Below are 18,379 nucleotides of genomic sequence, written 5' to 3'. Positions count from 1 at the left end.
TTTTAGGTCCAATCATAGACCTGAGTTTTACTTTCTTTGATTACAAGAAGCCGCTCTGCACTTAGTGAATGAAAGAGCTTGCTGTGTGTTAGTTAAATTGATTCTCTCAACTATGTTCAGTACTGTGGACCACTCTATGCTTTCTTAAAGCTGGTTGTAGTGGCAAATGTTGACCTACTCATGACTAAATGGTTTGAAGATAAACCCTGGCTTAGTTTCTCCTATAGAAGATTGTGCAGGTGTCACTCCAACCTGGCTTCCCACAGACCCTTTTACTGACTACCTCGGTCCCATGTTTTACATATTTAAGAATACCCCTGTGGCTGTACAGTTTTATGTAATAGACACACAGGTTTCATTAAATTCTCAGAAGACAAAATCCAGGAATTTAAAAACGTTCTTCTTTCAGCAGTGATAAAACCAAACTTTTCGTTTTGGCTTACGTAGACAGTCCACAACAGGTCTTCTGTCATCATACACCAGTAAAATACCAGGTAAGTACCAAGGAATCTAATTGATCTCAACATGCCTTTAGATTCATAAATGATCTTGGTAGTGGGTAGATGTCTTCACCAGATAAAGCAAATTAGACATGTTTTAAAATTGCTATCTATTCTACACTAGGTATTGATGGTGAGCACTAGCAATAAACCACACAGTGATTTTTCTAATCCTCTCTATGCACGCCTATCTCATTTCAAAGTTTGCCTCTTACAAAGGTCACAGATGCAACTACTTACACACTTCTGGGGCTATTACTTTATTTACTCCGAATGAAGGATAAAATTCAATTAAAAAGAGGTTTCCATAGTATTAGGTTTCCCTGGCATTGACAATCCAACATCTGCTCATATTTCTTACTGTTGCCCCATTGAAGTTGAGTGCCTGCAGGATAAGCACCTACTCTTTTCCTACTTCTGGGCTCAGGCTTCCCAGCAGGTACAGGTCCTTGTGCTTAGGGTCTATCCTCAACCTATTAAAGTACAGCTCTTGAGACTCGGATGTAGTCCAGCTCAGCTATTCCTCTGGCAGGCTCCCTGCTTGACTTTGTTCTCCATGCTGATGTCAACAAACATGACTCTTAGCTAAGGCAGCTTCTTTTCAAGCTGGTCAGTCTAAATCATCTTCCCAATTTTAACCTTCTCAGTTCCTAAGCTCAGTTCTAGTTTTGAGGGGAGTAGCAATAGGATCTGCTCTCTGAGCTGGTGTTGCTAAGTTGTCTGTCAATGTTCAAAATAAGTTCTTAGTGCCAAGTACATATATATATACTTATGCTACAACATGTCAGAATTGGAGACCCCATTGTCTGCTACAAGTGGGCTGTTAAATCTGCTACAACGAACGTAACTTGAGGTGGAACATCAACCTTGTAACATGCGCAGAGAGGTCATCTTTCCCACAGCACATGGACTAGCATCAGTATATTCACAGGGTGAAGTAAAGGTCCATCCAGTGGGACTGAGCGGATTGATGCAGGAGTGTAACAGACACCCCTGCATCCACCATGGTGCCGGGGCAGTCTTCTATACATAAAGTGAGGCCCTCTTAGTCTATAAGAAATTGGATTATTAGAGGAGTAAGGGCCCAACTCCAACAATAATTACAGTCCTTGCCAGAAGGAACCCTTAATGTCACTAAATTAACCTGAGCCCAATTCCCTGGTAGCAAGGGCACGGAGCAGAGAGGCTCTATTCAGGCCAATGTATAAATTATTTATGCAGTACCAAAAAGTAACAAGTTGAAATGTAAAACAAACAAAATCCCCAAAAGGCAAATGATAATAATGTTATAGGGGGAACCAGAGGTATGAATTTTAAAGGTTGTAAGTAAAAATAGTGCCAAGAAGCATAAAGTGTCAATTATGGTCAGTGGTTGTGGTAGGACAGGATCTAGGGGCAATATGACACAGAGGGCATGCTGGATACACTAACCAGGTTTGCCCAGGTTTAATCTACTAGAAGAGTACAATTCTAAAGCCCTCTAGGACTTCAAGGGAGGCAGTTGCAGGGAAAGGCCTTTTGTAGCTTGACGTGCACCTGTAGATTTAATAAGAGGTAAGCTTTATGACCCTAGGAATCTCCTTCTTTGCCCTGGGTACAAGAGGGAGAGCAGGCCCAGTCTTCTAGGTTCTTCTCAGGTCTCAGGTTCTGTCCTCTTCTGATATTTTACAGGTCCAGGAGTGTTTGGAATTGGGTGACTGGCACTGCCACATTTATGTCTGGCACAATCATGTGGGTGGGAATGACCCCTAGGGATTCCCTATCAATGGGATAATGGCACCGGCAGGTAACCCTACCCATGTTGGTCATTTTCAAGATAGCCAAAATTTTCTGTCAAACTAAACTCGGGCTATCAGGGATGGAGGCGTGTATGGAGAGTGGAGTATGTGAGGACATGGGTCCACCCATTTCCAACACAGTTTTAGGCAGGCCCTAAAACCCCAACAAACACAGAGACAGATTTCTGGCAGAATAAAAGTTAGGTTAATCAGCAACCAATCAGTAAATACACAAGAATTGTTCTGGCATCTTGTTTCCTCCTTTGAACTGCACTCCATACGACAAACGAAAGCCCATAGGAGACCAGTCAAGCAGGTTGCCGTACATTCTGATTGAACACCATCTATCCGTAAAAACAGCTTACAGACTCCGGATTGCAGGAATAAATAATAAACAGTATACACAGTATACTGCGAGAATTATCTCTTGTTAATTTTTGTAGTTTTACCTCACATGGGACAGGGGCATACACTGACACTTTTTATAGCCCAGGCTAGTCTGGATACCCTGTCCAGTCATTGAGCTCTTGGAACTATGTTTCCCTTGCACCCGGGAGGCCTAGGACACCCGCTGTAGCAGGCCATCAACATTATAGCCACATCCCCTTGTACTGTCAGTAATTGATCAACAACGTGCATGCCGATGAGTATTTGAACCGTCATACGCCAGAGCATCAGTGTACCAACCAGCTGGGAGCGAACGACATCGATGCTCTGGCCTGGCGCGCCTTCTGAAGAAGTAAGGAGCGGGGGGGGGAAGGTTTTGTTGACCCTGTACTGAGCTAAGTCGCGGAATATCCTCGTTTCTTCCCCACACAATTATGAATGTGTATAGTGGTTCTAAGTTTGGGTGTTTGTTTATTTGTCCTACATTATCCGTCATGCAGATTTTTGCATGTCTCGTCACTTCACCGATCGCTTTTTTCACCCTAAGATATGAACGATAGGGACATGGACCTAGGCCACCACGGTGAATGTGGCTGAATACACTGCGCATTCAACCATTTTCTAACTACAGGCATATGTGAATATTGTATATAAGAAAAAAGGGAGCGACCCTACTAGCCAAGAGACTGGGTACTTCAAGTAATGGTCAAAGCGTGCTCTCTTGGATCAAATCAAAGTCTTATTTGTAACTCACATTCACCAATAGTCAAATGTCAACTGCACAATCAACCTGTACACCACACACCACATATCTTGAACCCGAGAACCAATTCTATAGACATATATCTACATAACAAACAATTAAAAAAGCAAATTTTTTTTAGGTTTCGACCTGGCCGTAACATCTGCAAAGCAGGTGCTCCGCCAGGGCGAAATCTTATGATCCTACACTATGGGGTTTAGTCCCGCCTCTGTCTTCCATTGGCTAGCTCCATAAATGGAGGCTAGCCATTGGAAGAGATTGGCTGTCAATCACGCTTTCCCCGTGAAAACGCGATTCGGGGGCGTTTCTGACTCTTTTTTTAAGTCCCGCCCTCTCCTCTTCCCATTGGCTGGAATTTTACCTTCCAGCCAATGGGAAGGGGAGAGCACGCCCCCAAATCCCTACAGGACGCTGTGCTTTCCGAGCAGCGTCTACCGTTGTTTCTTGTTTTTCATCAGACATTAACCGCAAGGACGAGAGGGTAAAGAAGCAAGTTTGGAAAGCCGTCGCAGAAGGGAGAAAGCAGGAACTTGCACAAGATATAGGGGCGGGGGTGTCTCATGGAAAAAGACGCAGGATATGTATTGAATTCTGTGCGCTGATGTTTACCACTCGCAGCAGGTATTTGAGCAGAACTTTTATCACCTGCACTCATTCTATTACAAATTAAGCACTGCGGTCTTTTCGAAATACACGTCTGTAACATATACGCTGGAGCGTATTTATACACTCCTCCGTAGATACGCAAATCTGCATTAAGTTTTACGATCCTCTTCATTTACGATCCTCTTCATTTACTATCCTCTTCATTAAACACTGATCACGTGATGACTCCGCTCCAATCCCAACGCCCGGTGTCGGCTCCACCATTCACCCGCAGTTGCCCGCGGCACCTCGGTCAGGCTCCCCGCCAGCAATTACCGTTTTCTTCTTCCTCCGGTTCTGCAGGCGGCTCACCACCCGGTCGGTGTAGAGGATGGGCTTGAGGGTCCTAGAGCCTTGGGACCACCCGTAGCAGAAGGTCTCCATGCCTCGGTAATTCCGGCCGTAGCGCACCGAGCACATGGAGCGGGAGCGCAGGAGCCCGGCCCCGCTGCTGTTGATGCTGTTCACCCCGATCATCTTCTCGCGCTGGCAGAGGGCTCTGCTGGTGCCCCTGTCTTCTCCCGGGGGGTGGCTTCCCTATCTACAGCTGGCAGGTAGAGGAGGTGACGCTGCCAGGGCAGTGAGCCAGGCGCCCACCAACTTCCCAAGCTTGCGCTCCCAGGGGCCATGCGCTCCCGCCCTTGTCACCGCTGACAGGACCCCAGAGCCGCGCGCATGACTGGGAGCCTCGCTTTAGTTTGTAATGTTTATTTTTAGCCTCTCGGCACCGCATGCTGATGTTTCGCTCCTTCCTGGAATGTCACTGACAGAATTAGACCCCAATGGCTGCTCACGCAGGCGCGCCGCTCTGCAAACTCGTGCTCATGTGCCACTCGTGTTTATAGGTCAAAGGACATGGCCCTGCATGAACGGGTCCTACTCAGTGAGATATGTTCAAGGGCTGAAAGATTTAATTTCTTAAGGTGCCTGTAGGTGACATAGTTTCGTGTCACTTCTGCTGGGGCTTTTCAAGTTGCAAAGTTGTTATGTAAAGAGAAGATGTGATGGTCACACCAGATTAAGTTCATGTTTCTTCTTGTTGTGATTAATCCCGGCATGCCAAAGATTACGTGTGGGTCAAGCCACATAGAAATTTTCTTGCCACGTCAGTATGGTCATACCAAATGTTTGTTGCCTAAGACAGAGACAGATGTTGCTTATTGTTGGTTCTGGGAATGAAATTAATTAAGGCTTCCTTGAAGGCTCCGTTGTTTGAGGATATTATGTATCGCAAAAGAAATGAGCAGGAAATTATAAGTGAAGGGAAACACATTTCATGGATCTTATCAGTACTAGGAAAGATTCACATTTAGTAAAGTCTTCCATTTTGCCCGTTCTTCCATATTTGAAAACACCAACAATCTCACCCGCTGTCTACACATGAGGGATCCCGAGTGTGTGCGTGTGTGACTGCTCCAGTGTGTGCGTGCATGTGACTGTTCCAGAGTGTGTGTGTGTGTGTGACTGCTCCTGGGTGTGTGTGTGTGTGACTGCTCCAGGGTGTGTGTATGTGACTGCTCCAGAGTGTGTGTGTGCGTATGTGACTGCTCCAGAGTGTGTGTATGTGACTGCTCCAGAGTGTGTGTGTGTGTGTGTATGTGACTGCTCCAGAGTGTGTGTGTGTGTATGTGACTGCTCCAGAATGTGTGACTGCTCCAGTGTGTGTGTGTGTGTATGACTGCTCCAGTGGGTGTGTGTATGTGACTGCTCTGCTTGTGTGTGGGGGGGGCTCTGGGTGTGTGTGGCTCTGGGTGTGGCTGGCTCTGGGTGTGTGTGGCTGGCTCTGGGTGTGTGTGGCTGGCTCTGGGTGTGTGTGTGTTTGTGGCTCTGGGTGTGTGTGTGGGTGGTAGTAATTGCTGTCTGCTGAGCTCGTCCGTAGGGTACAATAGTTCTCACGTTTGTGAGAGATTAAGCTATTGGCAATGTAAATGACAATGCCATTTATTTATCTGTTTTCAAAACCAACACATAAATACAAATTTTGTCATTTACAATGCCAATAGCTCTAACTTCTCCAAAGGCAAAATCGTTGCATTGTAAATGCTTGTTTATTATTATAAACAATGTATCATAAAAGAATCTTACTTGATCAATTTAAAAACATCTGCATCAGGTTTGTACAATTATACAACAAATACAAAAACAAAAATAAGAAGAGACAATTCATATGTGAAATATTAAAAACATCATCAATTGGTTATTCCATCTGGAATCAATCCACTGGTAACATTTAATTTACAGACCCAGGGGTCACTTGCTACCATATACTTAGGGCTTATCAATAAATATTATGTGCCAAATCAGGATTATACCAATTTTATAATATTGAAAGGGGGTGCTGAATCACTTTACCACTAGTTGGCAGGTTAAAGAATTCCAAATCCTGTAAAAAAAAAGGTTCAGCAGAAAGGAAAACACTTCTTGAGTGGCCCCGCAGAAAAGGCTAATTTCCAACAAATACAATAGATTCCAAGGATGACCTTACACAGTCAAAATTGTAAAAACCCTCCCTTTTTTAAAGACAAGCTGGCACTCATAAGAAAGCGCAAGACAACAATCAACAAAACTCATCTAAACACAAACTAAACGCCCTCAAAACAGAATTCCTCCTTATCGCCCCAGCCAATCATCCTCAGGACAATGAAGAATGGAATCGTCAACTCACAGCTCTCAACTGCACTCCAAACATCATTGATTCTGCAAGTTCTCTGGGAAAAATTCTAGATAAGCATCTGAACATGCAAAAGTGCATTAGTGCTCTCACCAAAGGTGCCACCTTCCAACTGAGAGTCTTGAGGAAAATAAAACTGTTTCTACCCCATAATGAATTCAAAATGCGGTGCAGGCCCTAATGATTTCTAAACTGGATTAGGGTAGTGCTACCCTCTGAGTCATTCCTAGAGCAAAGACAGCGCCACTTAGGGCTTCTCTCAGCTCTGCTGCAAGGCTCATTAAAGGCTTCAAACGCTATCATCACTTCACGCCCGAGTAGAAATCTCTTAAATGGCTCTCCTATGAGGCAAGGATTCATCTGCAAATTGCATGCATGACTCATAAAACTTTACACTTCAACACACCAATGTATCTTGTGCAAAATCTTGAGCTCTCTGGGGGCCCTCCCTCCTCTGAAGGCTCTAGCACGTTACTGCTCAAGCCACCGAAATTACATAAAAATAAAACCTACAATCAAGCATTCTCGGGTATTGCACCAAGAATTTGGAACGCCTTGCCACCTGAAATAAGACTTAACAATGTCACGGCTTCCTAAAAAAGGAAGTCAAAGAGTTACTGATGAAGATATTTCTGGGTTAGATCCCAATCTCCTTAGGAAGCATTTGCTTTCATTTGTTCCCTATTGATCTGCTATGTTTATCATGATCTGTTATGTTTGTTTCATCTTCTGGATGTGTTATGATTTCCACGGTGTGTACCCTCTGAGCTGCCAAGATGTAAAGCGCTCTGTAACCCATGTGTGGTCTTGTTCGCGCTATATAAAATCATTTAAATAAATAAATAGATTGTCCATAACACACAGACAAGTAATATACAAGGTCCAACCACAAGCGGAACACACAACTAAACCTAATTCATCTCTACGGAATCGAACTCTAACCAACTAAAATAATTTCAAACATTAAAGCAGAATAAAAGAATAGGACTGGACACAACTATCACTCATCAATAGCTTTGAGCTGTATGTTTCATGTAAATTACGCCTCAGTAGGCCCTTGCAGTTTATTCTGGGCATTGTGGTCCTTCTTTGCAAACCTGTAGTTCTTCCAGTGCAGCGAAGTTAATATCTTCCGATCTTTCATTTTCTTAGCCTCAGACACGTTTATCTCCTCAGCGGAGCACAGCAGAGTCTGAGTACCACACTTTTTTTGCAGCACAATATTTAAAGAGCAGCACTTTCCCCACTGTTCATCAAACAGTATGCTACTAGAAGGATCCTCTCCCTCTGTCTTTTGTTTGTATTACGAGGGAGAGAGGCAGCACAGAGGCAGCATTCAGGAAAACTCAAGAAGACCGTAACGCCAAGCAACAACTCACAAAGGCCAGAACCTGAGAACGAAAAGACATTTGTAAATGACACTTAAGGGGAACTGAAAGAGACACCTGCAGTAAACTGTAAGACCGTATAAAACAAAGTGAATTACTTTAGGAAAAACTCCTCTGCTGACTGACTGTTAAGGTAAGAGTGTACTCATTTGTAGCAAGTGACACACTAATATGTGGTATAATTTCTCTTACTGGGATTTTTTCCGAAACATAAAATATGATCGATGATGGACAATTGCAGAATATATGTTAAATGTGTGAACACTGTCCAAACCAGTTCTTCCATACATTTGTTTTAACCATTCAGCAGTTTCAGCTGCTAATAGCATCCCTTGAAAACCTTTGTCTCCACAGGTATGGAATTTTGAAAATCCCATATTGGAATTGCCGTATATATCCTTACAAGGATCGATACCTTTAAAATATACTAAAAACAGATAGGAGCATAATTCTAGGAAGAAAAGCAAGGGTGAAAAAAATCAGCATGGTATTGAACAGTAAAAAGTTATTGATGAAGTTCATTGAGTCCCAATCAAAACGATCGCTGGAAGAGTAGGCGTGACTTCCTGTTGTACTCCTGGCTTACTCATGGAATTCAGGAGTACTACAATAGTAAGTAACAGCAAACGCTTTGTGAATCAGTCTCATTAAAACAAAATACCAAAGGGGCCAATTAACCAAGGCATCTCTGAGTACTAAATGAGTACTACTTCACATACTTATAAATGCTTTTGTGAATTGGCCCAAAGAAGTCTAACTCCCAATTAGTAAATGTACAAAGCAAGCAAAATATGTGACTTCTCCATGAATATTCAAATTTTAGGGGCTGAATTCACAAACACTTTGTATTGTCGTAAGCTGGCAGTACTATTGACGTTGATCCAGGAGTAACCAAGGAGTAGTTTAGGAGTATGTCAGACCTACTAATAGCAAAGCCTTTGAGAATTGGGCCATGGATGCCTTAGGGGTAATTCACAGGCTTTTAGGAGAACATCAAGTTGTACTGCGGGAGGACTACTTCTCGTACTCAAGCATGTTTGTTGTGATTTTAGTTAGTAGAGGTAGCCATTATATAACATGACTGTTGTTGGACAAATAATTAAAAAAAATTACAGTTTATGAGACTTTAGGTGTAATTTGCTTTAGATATTCAAGCTCATAATTTTCCATGTACTATATTGAGCCTATGCCCATTTCTATTCCAGCTGAACATCAGATCCTGGAGAGCCTACAACAAAACGTTCCAGGAAAGAGAAGATGTCACAGTAAATTCCTCAGTAACTGAATACACAGTGAGGAGACCAGGCACAAATTACACAGTAACCATTAAGGGCTTCACGTCGGCTGGACCGGGAAAGCCTTTAACCTATAGTTTTACAACCGTAATCTCAGGTAACAACTGTTTACTTTTTCATGATTGCAAGTGATATTGGTTATTGTAGGATGGAGTATTTAGGACTGTAAAGATTTGATGCATATAACATTGAAAATTGAACATCATTTGAATCGCTCTAATATGGTTACTTCAAGATTTGCAAGTGTCCTGGCTGAGCTGCAATATGATTCATTGGAAAAGATTTATAATACATAATAACCAGTTATTAAATAAGTATGGGCTACCAGACGCTATTTACAGCCTTATTACATGCTCCCTGGATTCATGTTTGAGGATACTCAGGGGGTAAATGGTCTGATTCCGATCAATATCCATGAAACTTGTAAGTTGTTTCTACTGAAACTGAGAATACCAAGTCCAAAACCATATGTTTTACTGGTTCCCGAGAGAATACTGTACTCAAATCTGAGACCTGAGGTGTGAGTGGTGAGAGCTGTGGGAGGGCAGAGCTGGTGAGAAGAGGGTTGGAGGAGTATTTGCATCTCTCCACATTGTGCATGAGCAGTGTAGGTGGGTGTTGGATGCAGCACCTTCCAAACCATGCTACACTGAGTCATTCAAGAGCTTCCTGACCTCTTGGCTGGTCTCAAGGTTTCTTTTTGCCTTTTTCCAGAAATGGTGCATCTGGTTGCAGGACCAGCATGTAGATGACCACATCCTGGGGAGGTTTCCTGGGAGGTGGCTCCCACCCCTCCCTCACAGGCCCCCGAACAGGGTGGCCATAGAGGAGTTCAAAGAGGCTAAACCCTACTCCTTTCTGTGGCACCTCCATATAGGCAAAGAGAAGGCATGGAAGAAGGAAGTCTCAATTACGCCGGATGGGCTGAGGCAGGCCCATTATCATGCTAACATGAAGTTAGTGCCTCGGTCAGGGACTATCTCCTTGTGGAACCCCACATGAGTAAAATCCCCATCAGAGCTTTAGTCACTACAGGTGCTGTCACTGACCTCAGAGGGTTGGCCTGTAGGTAGCGGGAGACATGATCCACCAGGCCCAGTGCAAACATGTTTCCTAAGGCTGTCCTGGTGTCCAAGGTTCCAATGATGTCAATGCCAACCCTTTCAAAAGGAGCGCCTGCGACAGGTAAGGGGGTCAGGGGACCTTTGTGCTTTTTCCTTGACTTCCCACTGGCCAAGCAGGTGGGACAGGATCTACAGAAGACTTCTGAGGCAGTCTTCGTCCGGGGCAAATACAAGTATGCAACAAGCCTGTTAAAGGTTTTGTCTTGCCCTAGATGTCCTGTCAGGGTTATATTATGAGCCAAAACCAGTAGGAAGGTCCTTCTCTGAGTCGTCTATAGTTCTCACTCTAGTTTTCCCCTATGTTACCCTAAATGTGCACGTTGTAGGCTGCTTTGCTTTGCACACATTACATATTAACATGCTTGTTTTTGTGAAAAATTATTATTGCTGAAATCGGCTGCACATGTTTTATTATTCAGGTCTTCTGCTGGGATTCAGTCTGAATATTTAGTACAAGGTCAAACAACATTGCGCCCTATTCTTCTCTGTGATCGGACACTAACACCTAGACACAGCTGCTGTTTTCGAGTAGGGCATTTGTAATCTTATAAGCAGAGACCTGCCGTTTTGAAAACTGAGAGGAGAGATTTCTAGCAAAGGAAAGGTCCCGGGATGAGAGTGCTAGCTTTGTGCCATCTGAGATGCAGACCAGCCAATGACAAATGCCAGGTATGGGTCCCGGTCCTTTCCCAGAGATCTTTGTTATATTATTTTGAGGCTAAGCTTGGGCAGACACACCAAAAACCATGATAGGGCTTTTCATCTTGTACGGATTATTAATGATGCTAATTACACTAAGTTTTGTATGTTTCCTAGTTGCATCACAGTTGCTTTATAATCGAGCACTATAGTTTCAAAAAATATTGTAAACTGATTTCATGTCTCATTTGTGCTGATTATAACCATGCATGAGTGAGAGAACAAAATTACCAGCTACTGTGGTTCCCTGAGGGGCCTAGCGTGTAATGTTCTCATGTGCCAACTTACCTGTTACTCTGGAAAGGTTTCGAGGGTAGTTAAAGTACTATGATCTAGTTAGGATTCAGGCCCATAGGTACTGATGTTGTATGGTGACTCAGTCCCTACATACTGAAGTTCTGTGATCCAACAGTCCTGTAGCACTGGTGGACCACCAGCACATGGGCTGCCCCAGAACCAGGAGTCTTAGGCTCACTATCAAGGAGGTTATTGTCACAGTAGATAAGGTGATCCCCAGAGGCTGCCTGTGCTTCAGCTTGCCCCCTCAAGCCCTCTAGAGTGGAGCATTGTTTTCGTTCGCGTTTTCCTCTCTCCACATATGCATTTGATCGGGAAAGTCTCATCTTCTGTCGAAACATTGTGGGCGGCCTTTAAGTCTAGCCACATTGATCCACCCCTCGGCCGATGGAGTAGGCTCTGTTTCAGTCCAGTCCTCAATGCCACTCCAAGTACCCTTGCACAAATCTACACCAGGTCTGCAACTTGTGCTTACAACCAGAGCACAAGGAAGAAGACTCGAGGCCTGTCATTCGTTCAGCTCAAAAAAGACTTTACAAGATCGTCGGGCTCGAAGACTAGAAATGCAGCACCAGCAAACTCCAGATATCTTCGGAGAAGAATCTGAACAGGAAGTAGCAGCAGCTGCAGAAGAAGAGGAGACCTTCTCAGTCCCAAAATCAGGTTCCAACTTCGAGATTGAGTTGGAGTCAGCAGACATTCCTGTGGGACTGGGTGTCATGAGTACAAAACCACTACCCCAAAAACTATCTTCTACCAAACAAAAGTCTTCAGCACCACCTCTGCCTTCGGGCCTTGGTCGGCACTAAGACAATGTTTCTGATGCCCTATACTCGGGCCCGGCAACAAAACAAGTGGTCAAGACTTCCGGCTTGGGATCGAGCCAAGACAGATTGTCTTTGGACCCGAAACATTCTGCTCTGAAAGATAAATCTGATTCAGAACCAAAATCCTCTGTTCCAAAACAAAAGTTTGCTTCGGAGTCTAAACCTTCCGCTTCAAAACAAAAGTCTGCTTCGGAGCCAAAACCTTCCGCTTCCAAGGACAAGAAGGACAAGCCCGGTTCGGCACTGACACTTTCGGTGCTGAAATCCAAACAAGATATTTCAGATCCCGTGGAACTAATCTTAGACATTATTAAGGACAGATTGGATCCAAAGCAAAAAAAGCTTTTTATTAATCCAGACACTGGACATATATTAGACAAAACTCCTTCCAAGAAGAAAGTCAATTAAAAGAACACTGGATACAAGATCCCCCTTGAGAAGAAGGACATTGCTACACGTCCTATCTATCCTAGTTTGTCATCCCCTCCACCATCTTCACCTTTATCACTACTGCTAGGCTCAGATCCATTACAAATAACACCACAGCGATCACCTTTCACACATCCTGATTTAGAAGATGGGGGTGGTGATGATGATAATGACAATGTTCCTTTACATACAGATCTGTGGGATGATTATAATATTGATCCACCCATGGATAACTATCCAGACCTATACCCTGCAAAACCTTCACCTCTAGTGGAACATGTATCCTATCTGGAGCTCATTTCCAGACCAGCAGCCTATCATGGAGTTATACAGCATAAAGAGGCATTAGATGACGATTTTTTATTTGAGACACTAGGAATTGAATGGAATTTGAGGTAACACCTCTCATCAGCTAGCCGGGCTAATGAGAGGTGTTACCTCAAAACCGGTCCGGTCGTGCTTTGTGACTGCTACAAATTTTAATCTGAGGGGGGCTTTTATTCCTAGAATTTAATGGGAATTGTTTTTGAGGCACTCTGACACCCCTACACACGCTACTTTCGTCGCTGACAGCCTCGCCCAGCCGTTCTTTACTCCCGGTTGAGGCGGCGGCGGGCGCCATCTTGGGTGTGGGCAGGGGCTGCGCTCTAGTCGCGCCGGCCTCCCGCCCTCCCAGACTATTTTAACAGGGTTTCTTCAGCTGCTCGCTGCCTGTTAGAGCTCTCCCTAGAGGGAGGACTAGGGCTGCGAGCTACCAGACGAGCAGCATCGAGCCTCTGCTATACCAGCGATAGAATTGTTGATTTTAGATCGTGCTTTGTGACTGCTACAAATTTTAATCTGAGGGGGGCTTTTATTCCTAGAATTTAATGGGAATTGTTTTTGAGGCACTCTGACACCCCTACACACGCTACTTTCGTCGCTGACAGCCTCGCCCAGCCGTTCTTTACTCCCGGTTGAGGCGGCGGCGGGCGCCATCTTGGGTGTGGGCAGGGGCTGCGCTCTAGTCGCGCCGGCCTCCCGCCCTCCCAGACTATTTTAACAGGGTTTCTTCAGCTGCTCGCTGCCTGTTAGAGCTCTCCCTAGAGGGAGGACTAGGGCTGCGAGCTACCAGATGAGCAGCATCGAGCCTCTGCTATACCAGCGATAGAATTGTTGATTTTAGATCGTGCTTTGTGACTGCTACAAATTTTAATCTGAGGGGGGCTTTTATTCCTAGAATTTAATGGGAATTGTTTTTGAGGCACTCTGACACCCCTACACACGCTACTTTCGTCGCTGACAGCCTCGCCCAGCCGTTCTTTACTCCCGGTTGAGGCGGCGGCGGGCGCCATCTTGGGTGTGGGCAGGGGCTGCGCTCTAGTCGCGCCGGCCTCCCACCCTCCTCATCACCTATAAAATGTGCGTAGGGTTCAGACGGCGCAGCGGGCAGGCGCAGCGGGCACGCCGAAGCCGCGCCTAAGCCAAGCCCGTCTGTGCCCGTCCGTGACCGATCGGGGCCAGGGGCCCAAACCCCTACTTCTCGCCCGTGCCACAGGCAGTCCTACACAAGTAAGAGGCTGAGAGACCTTTGCCCCGTTCCTTCTACCCTCTGTCGCCACGCGATGGAGCCACTGGACCTAGGGCCCTGCGCTCACTGTTCATTTAGAGGAAGTTGTTTAGCGCCCGCTGTCCCTGACACTGGAGCGATTACTGTTAATGGGGGCCTTTTAAACTGTAGATCCGTCAGCAAACATACCCTCCAGCTGTGGGATCTCTTATTGGATGAGGACATGCATATATTATTTTTAACTGAAACCTGGTTAGGAGAACACTCTGATCCAGATATAGTGGATACTATTCCACCAGGCTACACCCTCCACAGACTTAACAGAGATAAAGGAAGGGGAGGTGGCATCGCCATCATTGTTAAACATCCTTTTGAGTGCGTGCTAAAACCAGTGAAAATTGATGACAGCGAAGCAGGTGAATTTAGTATCAAATTGACTCAACACGAGGCAATCTCGGGCATCCTAATATACAGACCTCCTGGCTCTCTGGGCAACTTCTGTAGTAGTCTACTAGAAGGGGTTGCTCAGACTGCGATTAAACACAACAAGGTGTTGGTGTTGGGTGACCTGAACCTACATCTAGAGGAGCCCTTACAGAAGGAGGCAGAGGATGTTCGGTTTGTTCTGCAAGAACTACAGCTCAATCTACTAAGTGTTGCAGCTACACATCAGAGGGGTCACTGTTTAGACCCTATCTTCGCCAGTTGGGACTTGATTAAAGCACGTACTCCTTGTCAGCTCCCTTGGACCGATCAATTCCTGGTCACTTTCCAATGTTTTTATCAGCCTGCTAGGACTATTGAGAATGGTATGGGAAATATTATGAAACGCAAATGGAGACAATACTCTCAAGAAAACTTTATAGGTGCCATCCAGAAAGCACAACCATTATGTGCCACGGACAGTGATCAGGCGAACAAGGAATTTAATCTACTTGTGACTGCCACTCTGGATGAGCTAGCTCCTATGAGCAAGGGTAAAGCTAGAGAAGGCAGACAACGTACTGCCCCTTGGTTCACTCCTGAACTCCAGCAAATCAAGTCTAACTGCAAAAAACTTGAAAGGAGCTGGAGAAGGAACCCGAGTGAACAAGCTAAAAACAGTTATAGCTCAGCACACCGAAGCTACCAGTATGCGGTGCGCAGAGCTAAAGCCAAATACTTTCATACACGCATTGAGGCTGCCGAGAGCTCCTCGCGCGAACTGTTCAAAATATATAAAGAAATATCTTTAGTCTCTAGCTCTAATACCCCCACAAAGACCACTAAGGAGGGATGCAATAGAGTCGCTGACTTTTTTTCTAACAAAGTTAAAGCGATCTATGCCTCCTTCTCTCAACAACCAGACAAGGGCATAGATTTTAAAGCAGGTAGTTCACCTGCAGCCCCTGAGTCCTCATTACTAACTTTCGAGGTTCCCACAGCTGACAAGCTAATAAAGATCTGTCGAAGTGTGAAGTCTGGTTCCCCCAACGATCCGGCTCCGGCCTGGGTCATCTCAGAGGGCCTGATAGCCCTGGAACCCCACATCAGACATGTCTTACAAACCTCCTTTTCCACTCAACAAGTCCCTATGGAGTGGAAGAAGGCCATAGTACTGCCAATAAGGAAAAAAACGAATGTTAGCATGGAGGTGCTGGAAAATCTCAGACCTATCTCCTTATTGCCGTACGTGGCGAAGGTGGCTGAGAAGGTGGTCAACGCTCAGCTTACGGAGCACCTGGAGAAATGGAATCTACTCCATCCCTCACAATCAGGATTTAGGGCAGGATACTCCACGGAGTCGGCTCTCCTACGAGCCACGGAGACCTTAAGAGCAGGGGCAGATGCAGGTCATACAATGGCCCTGATTATGCTCGACCTAAGCGCGGCTTTTGACACCGTAGCGCATTCCATCCTGCTACGGTGTCTGAGTGAAGCCGGGGTCGTTGGTCCTGCACTGTGCTGGATACAGTCGTTTCTTACGGAAAGATGTTTCCAGGTACAGCAAGGGACATGTCGATCAGTCGAGATGCCTCTAGATCAGGGAGTGCCTCAGGGCTCTGCTCTGAGCCCCACTCTTTTTAATCTATATATGGCCTCCCTGGCGAAAGTTGTACAATCTTTTGGGGTGGAATTGGTGTCGTACGCCGACGACACCCAGCTGTTGATTTCCTTATCGCAGAACTCCTCCAACACCTCCACCAACTTTAAATCCTGTATGCAGGCATTAGCTGAGTGGATGGATTCCCATTGCTTAAAGCTCAATGGCTCTAAAACAGAGGTGCTGGTGGTGGGGGGTAAAAGCGAAAACTGGTCGGCTGAGTGGTGGCCTTCATGCCTGGGCCCTACTCCCATACCTTGTGATGAGGCTAAGAACTTAGGAATCTGGATGAACCCCTCTCTCTCATATGATGGCCACATAAGGCGTCTTGTGGGCAAATGTTTTGGTATACTAAAGACCCTAAATAAAACTTTAGACCTCCTACCCTTAGCGGCCAGAAGGACACTAACACAGGCACTGGTGACCTCGCGGTTAGATTATGGAAACATTTTGTTTCTTGGGGCAACCGAGGGCAGCCTAGGCCGCCTTCAAGTCATACAGAACTCTGCCGCCAGACTGGTGTTAAGAAGACCCAGGAGAGCTAATTCACAAAAGGCGCTGGACGCACTTCATTGGCTGCCTGTGAAGAAACGTGTGTTGTTTAAGTGCCTACTATTCTATCACCGTATTGTCTGGGATAGGTCGCCCGCTTACCTAAAGGATTTAGTCAGCCGATATGAACCAACTAGGACCCTCCGCTCGGAGGGTGCCGGATTGCTGACAGTCCCCAGGATAAGGAAGGCCAGAATGGGTGGACGCTCTTTTGCGCTCCAAGCAGCTCAACAATGGAATAAACTTCCCCCTGCTCTGAGACTGGAGAGCAGTGAATCGCGGTTTAGGGCCATGCTTAAAACACATCTATACACTGCGTAGATCATTGGCTCACTCGTTGCTCACTGACAGCTTTAGCGCGGGGACACGCCGTGATGGCGTTACTGTGCGCTCTATAAGCTCTTTATTATTATTATTGGAATGGAAGTAGCATTTATAAAGCGCATGGCTACCCATGGGCATCCCAGCGCTATTGTGTCTTCACACAGAGTTAGTCACAGTCTCCCTATGTTAAAAGACATGTTATAAGACATGATGAGACATGCAAGGACATTTTCAAGGACCCTGTTTGTGCTCAAATTCTAACACCTAGGGTTGATAAAAACATAAATCATCACCCTCTGACGGGCTCCCTCTAGATTCCCTGGTAGTTTCCAACGCTCGTAAAAGAGCAAATTCCTAGACATCTGGGGATGCTCCTCCCCCAGATAAAGAATCTAAGCTTATTGATGTATCTGGTAAAAATTTAGCTGCTCAAGCTGCTAATCACTACTGCATTGTCAACATGCGGGGGCTATAAGCTAGGTATGACAGGGCACACTGGGATGAGATTGAAGGTCTACTTCAGTACCTCCAAGAAGAGCACAAGAAAAAGGCACAAGAGCTAGTTCAAGAAGGGTAGCTCATTTCTAGCTCTTCTATCAGATGTGCTCTTGATGCTGCTGACACTGCTGACTTGGCTACATCTTCATACTCTTGATGTCAGAAGAGCGTTATTGTTATATTGAAAGTGCAAAGGATTTTCGTAAAAAAAACAAAAAACTGTTTGTTGCATTTAATACACCTCACAAAGGCAATCCGATCTCTAAATCTAGTATTGCAAGATGGATTGTAAAGAGTATTCAAACCTGCTATGTTAAAGATAAAAGAACGTTATTTATACCTCCTATAACGCATTCAACTCGTAGAATAGGAGCGTTAATGGCCTTTTTAAGTAGCATCCCTATAGCTGACACTTGTAAGGCAGCAACATGGTCCATACCACACACAATTACCAAACACTACTTCATGGATGTGTTAGCACATCATCAAACCAATGTAGGGGAAGCAGTACTAAAAACACTGTTTCAAACAGCTGCAACATCTACTGGTTAGCCACCGCTTTGAGAGAAT

At 45.2% G+C, this 18,379-nt stretch overlaps 1 protein-coding gene across 1 annotated transcript in view; it reads left to right on the top strand.

Moving 5' to 3' along the window:
• The window catches only part of LOC147726124 (receptor-type tyrosine-protein phosphatase mu-like), a 1,369,719-nt gene that overhangs the window by 1,012,886 nt on the left and 338,454 nt on the right, over positions 1-18,379 (top strand). Inside the window, exon 14 of the mRNA XM_086960227.1 lies at positions 9,338-9,524. Coding sequence (XP_086816353.1) covers positions 9,338-9,524 — 187 coding nt within the window. The remainder of the gene's footprint in view (positions 1-9,337; positions 9,525-18,379) is intronic.

The sequence above is a fragment of the Lissotriton vulgaris genome, chromosome 3_1 (genome assembly GCF_964263255.1).
Source record: "Lissotriton vulgaris chromosome 3_1, aLisVul1.2, whole genome shotgun sequence".
NCBI classification, from domain to species: Eukaryota; Metazoa; Chordata; class Amphibia; order Caudata; family Salamandridae; genus Lissotriton; species Lissotriton vulgaris.
This window is presented reverse-complemented; position numbering and strand designations above follow the sequence as displayed.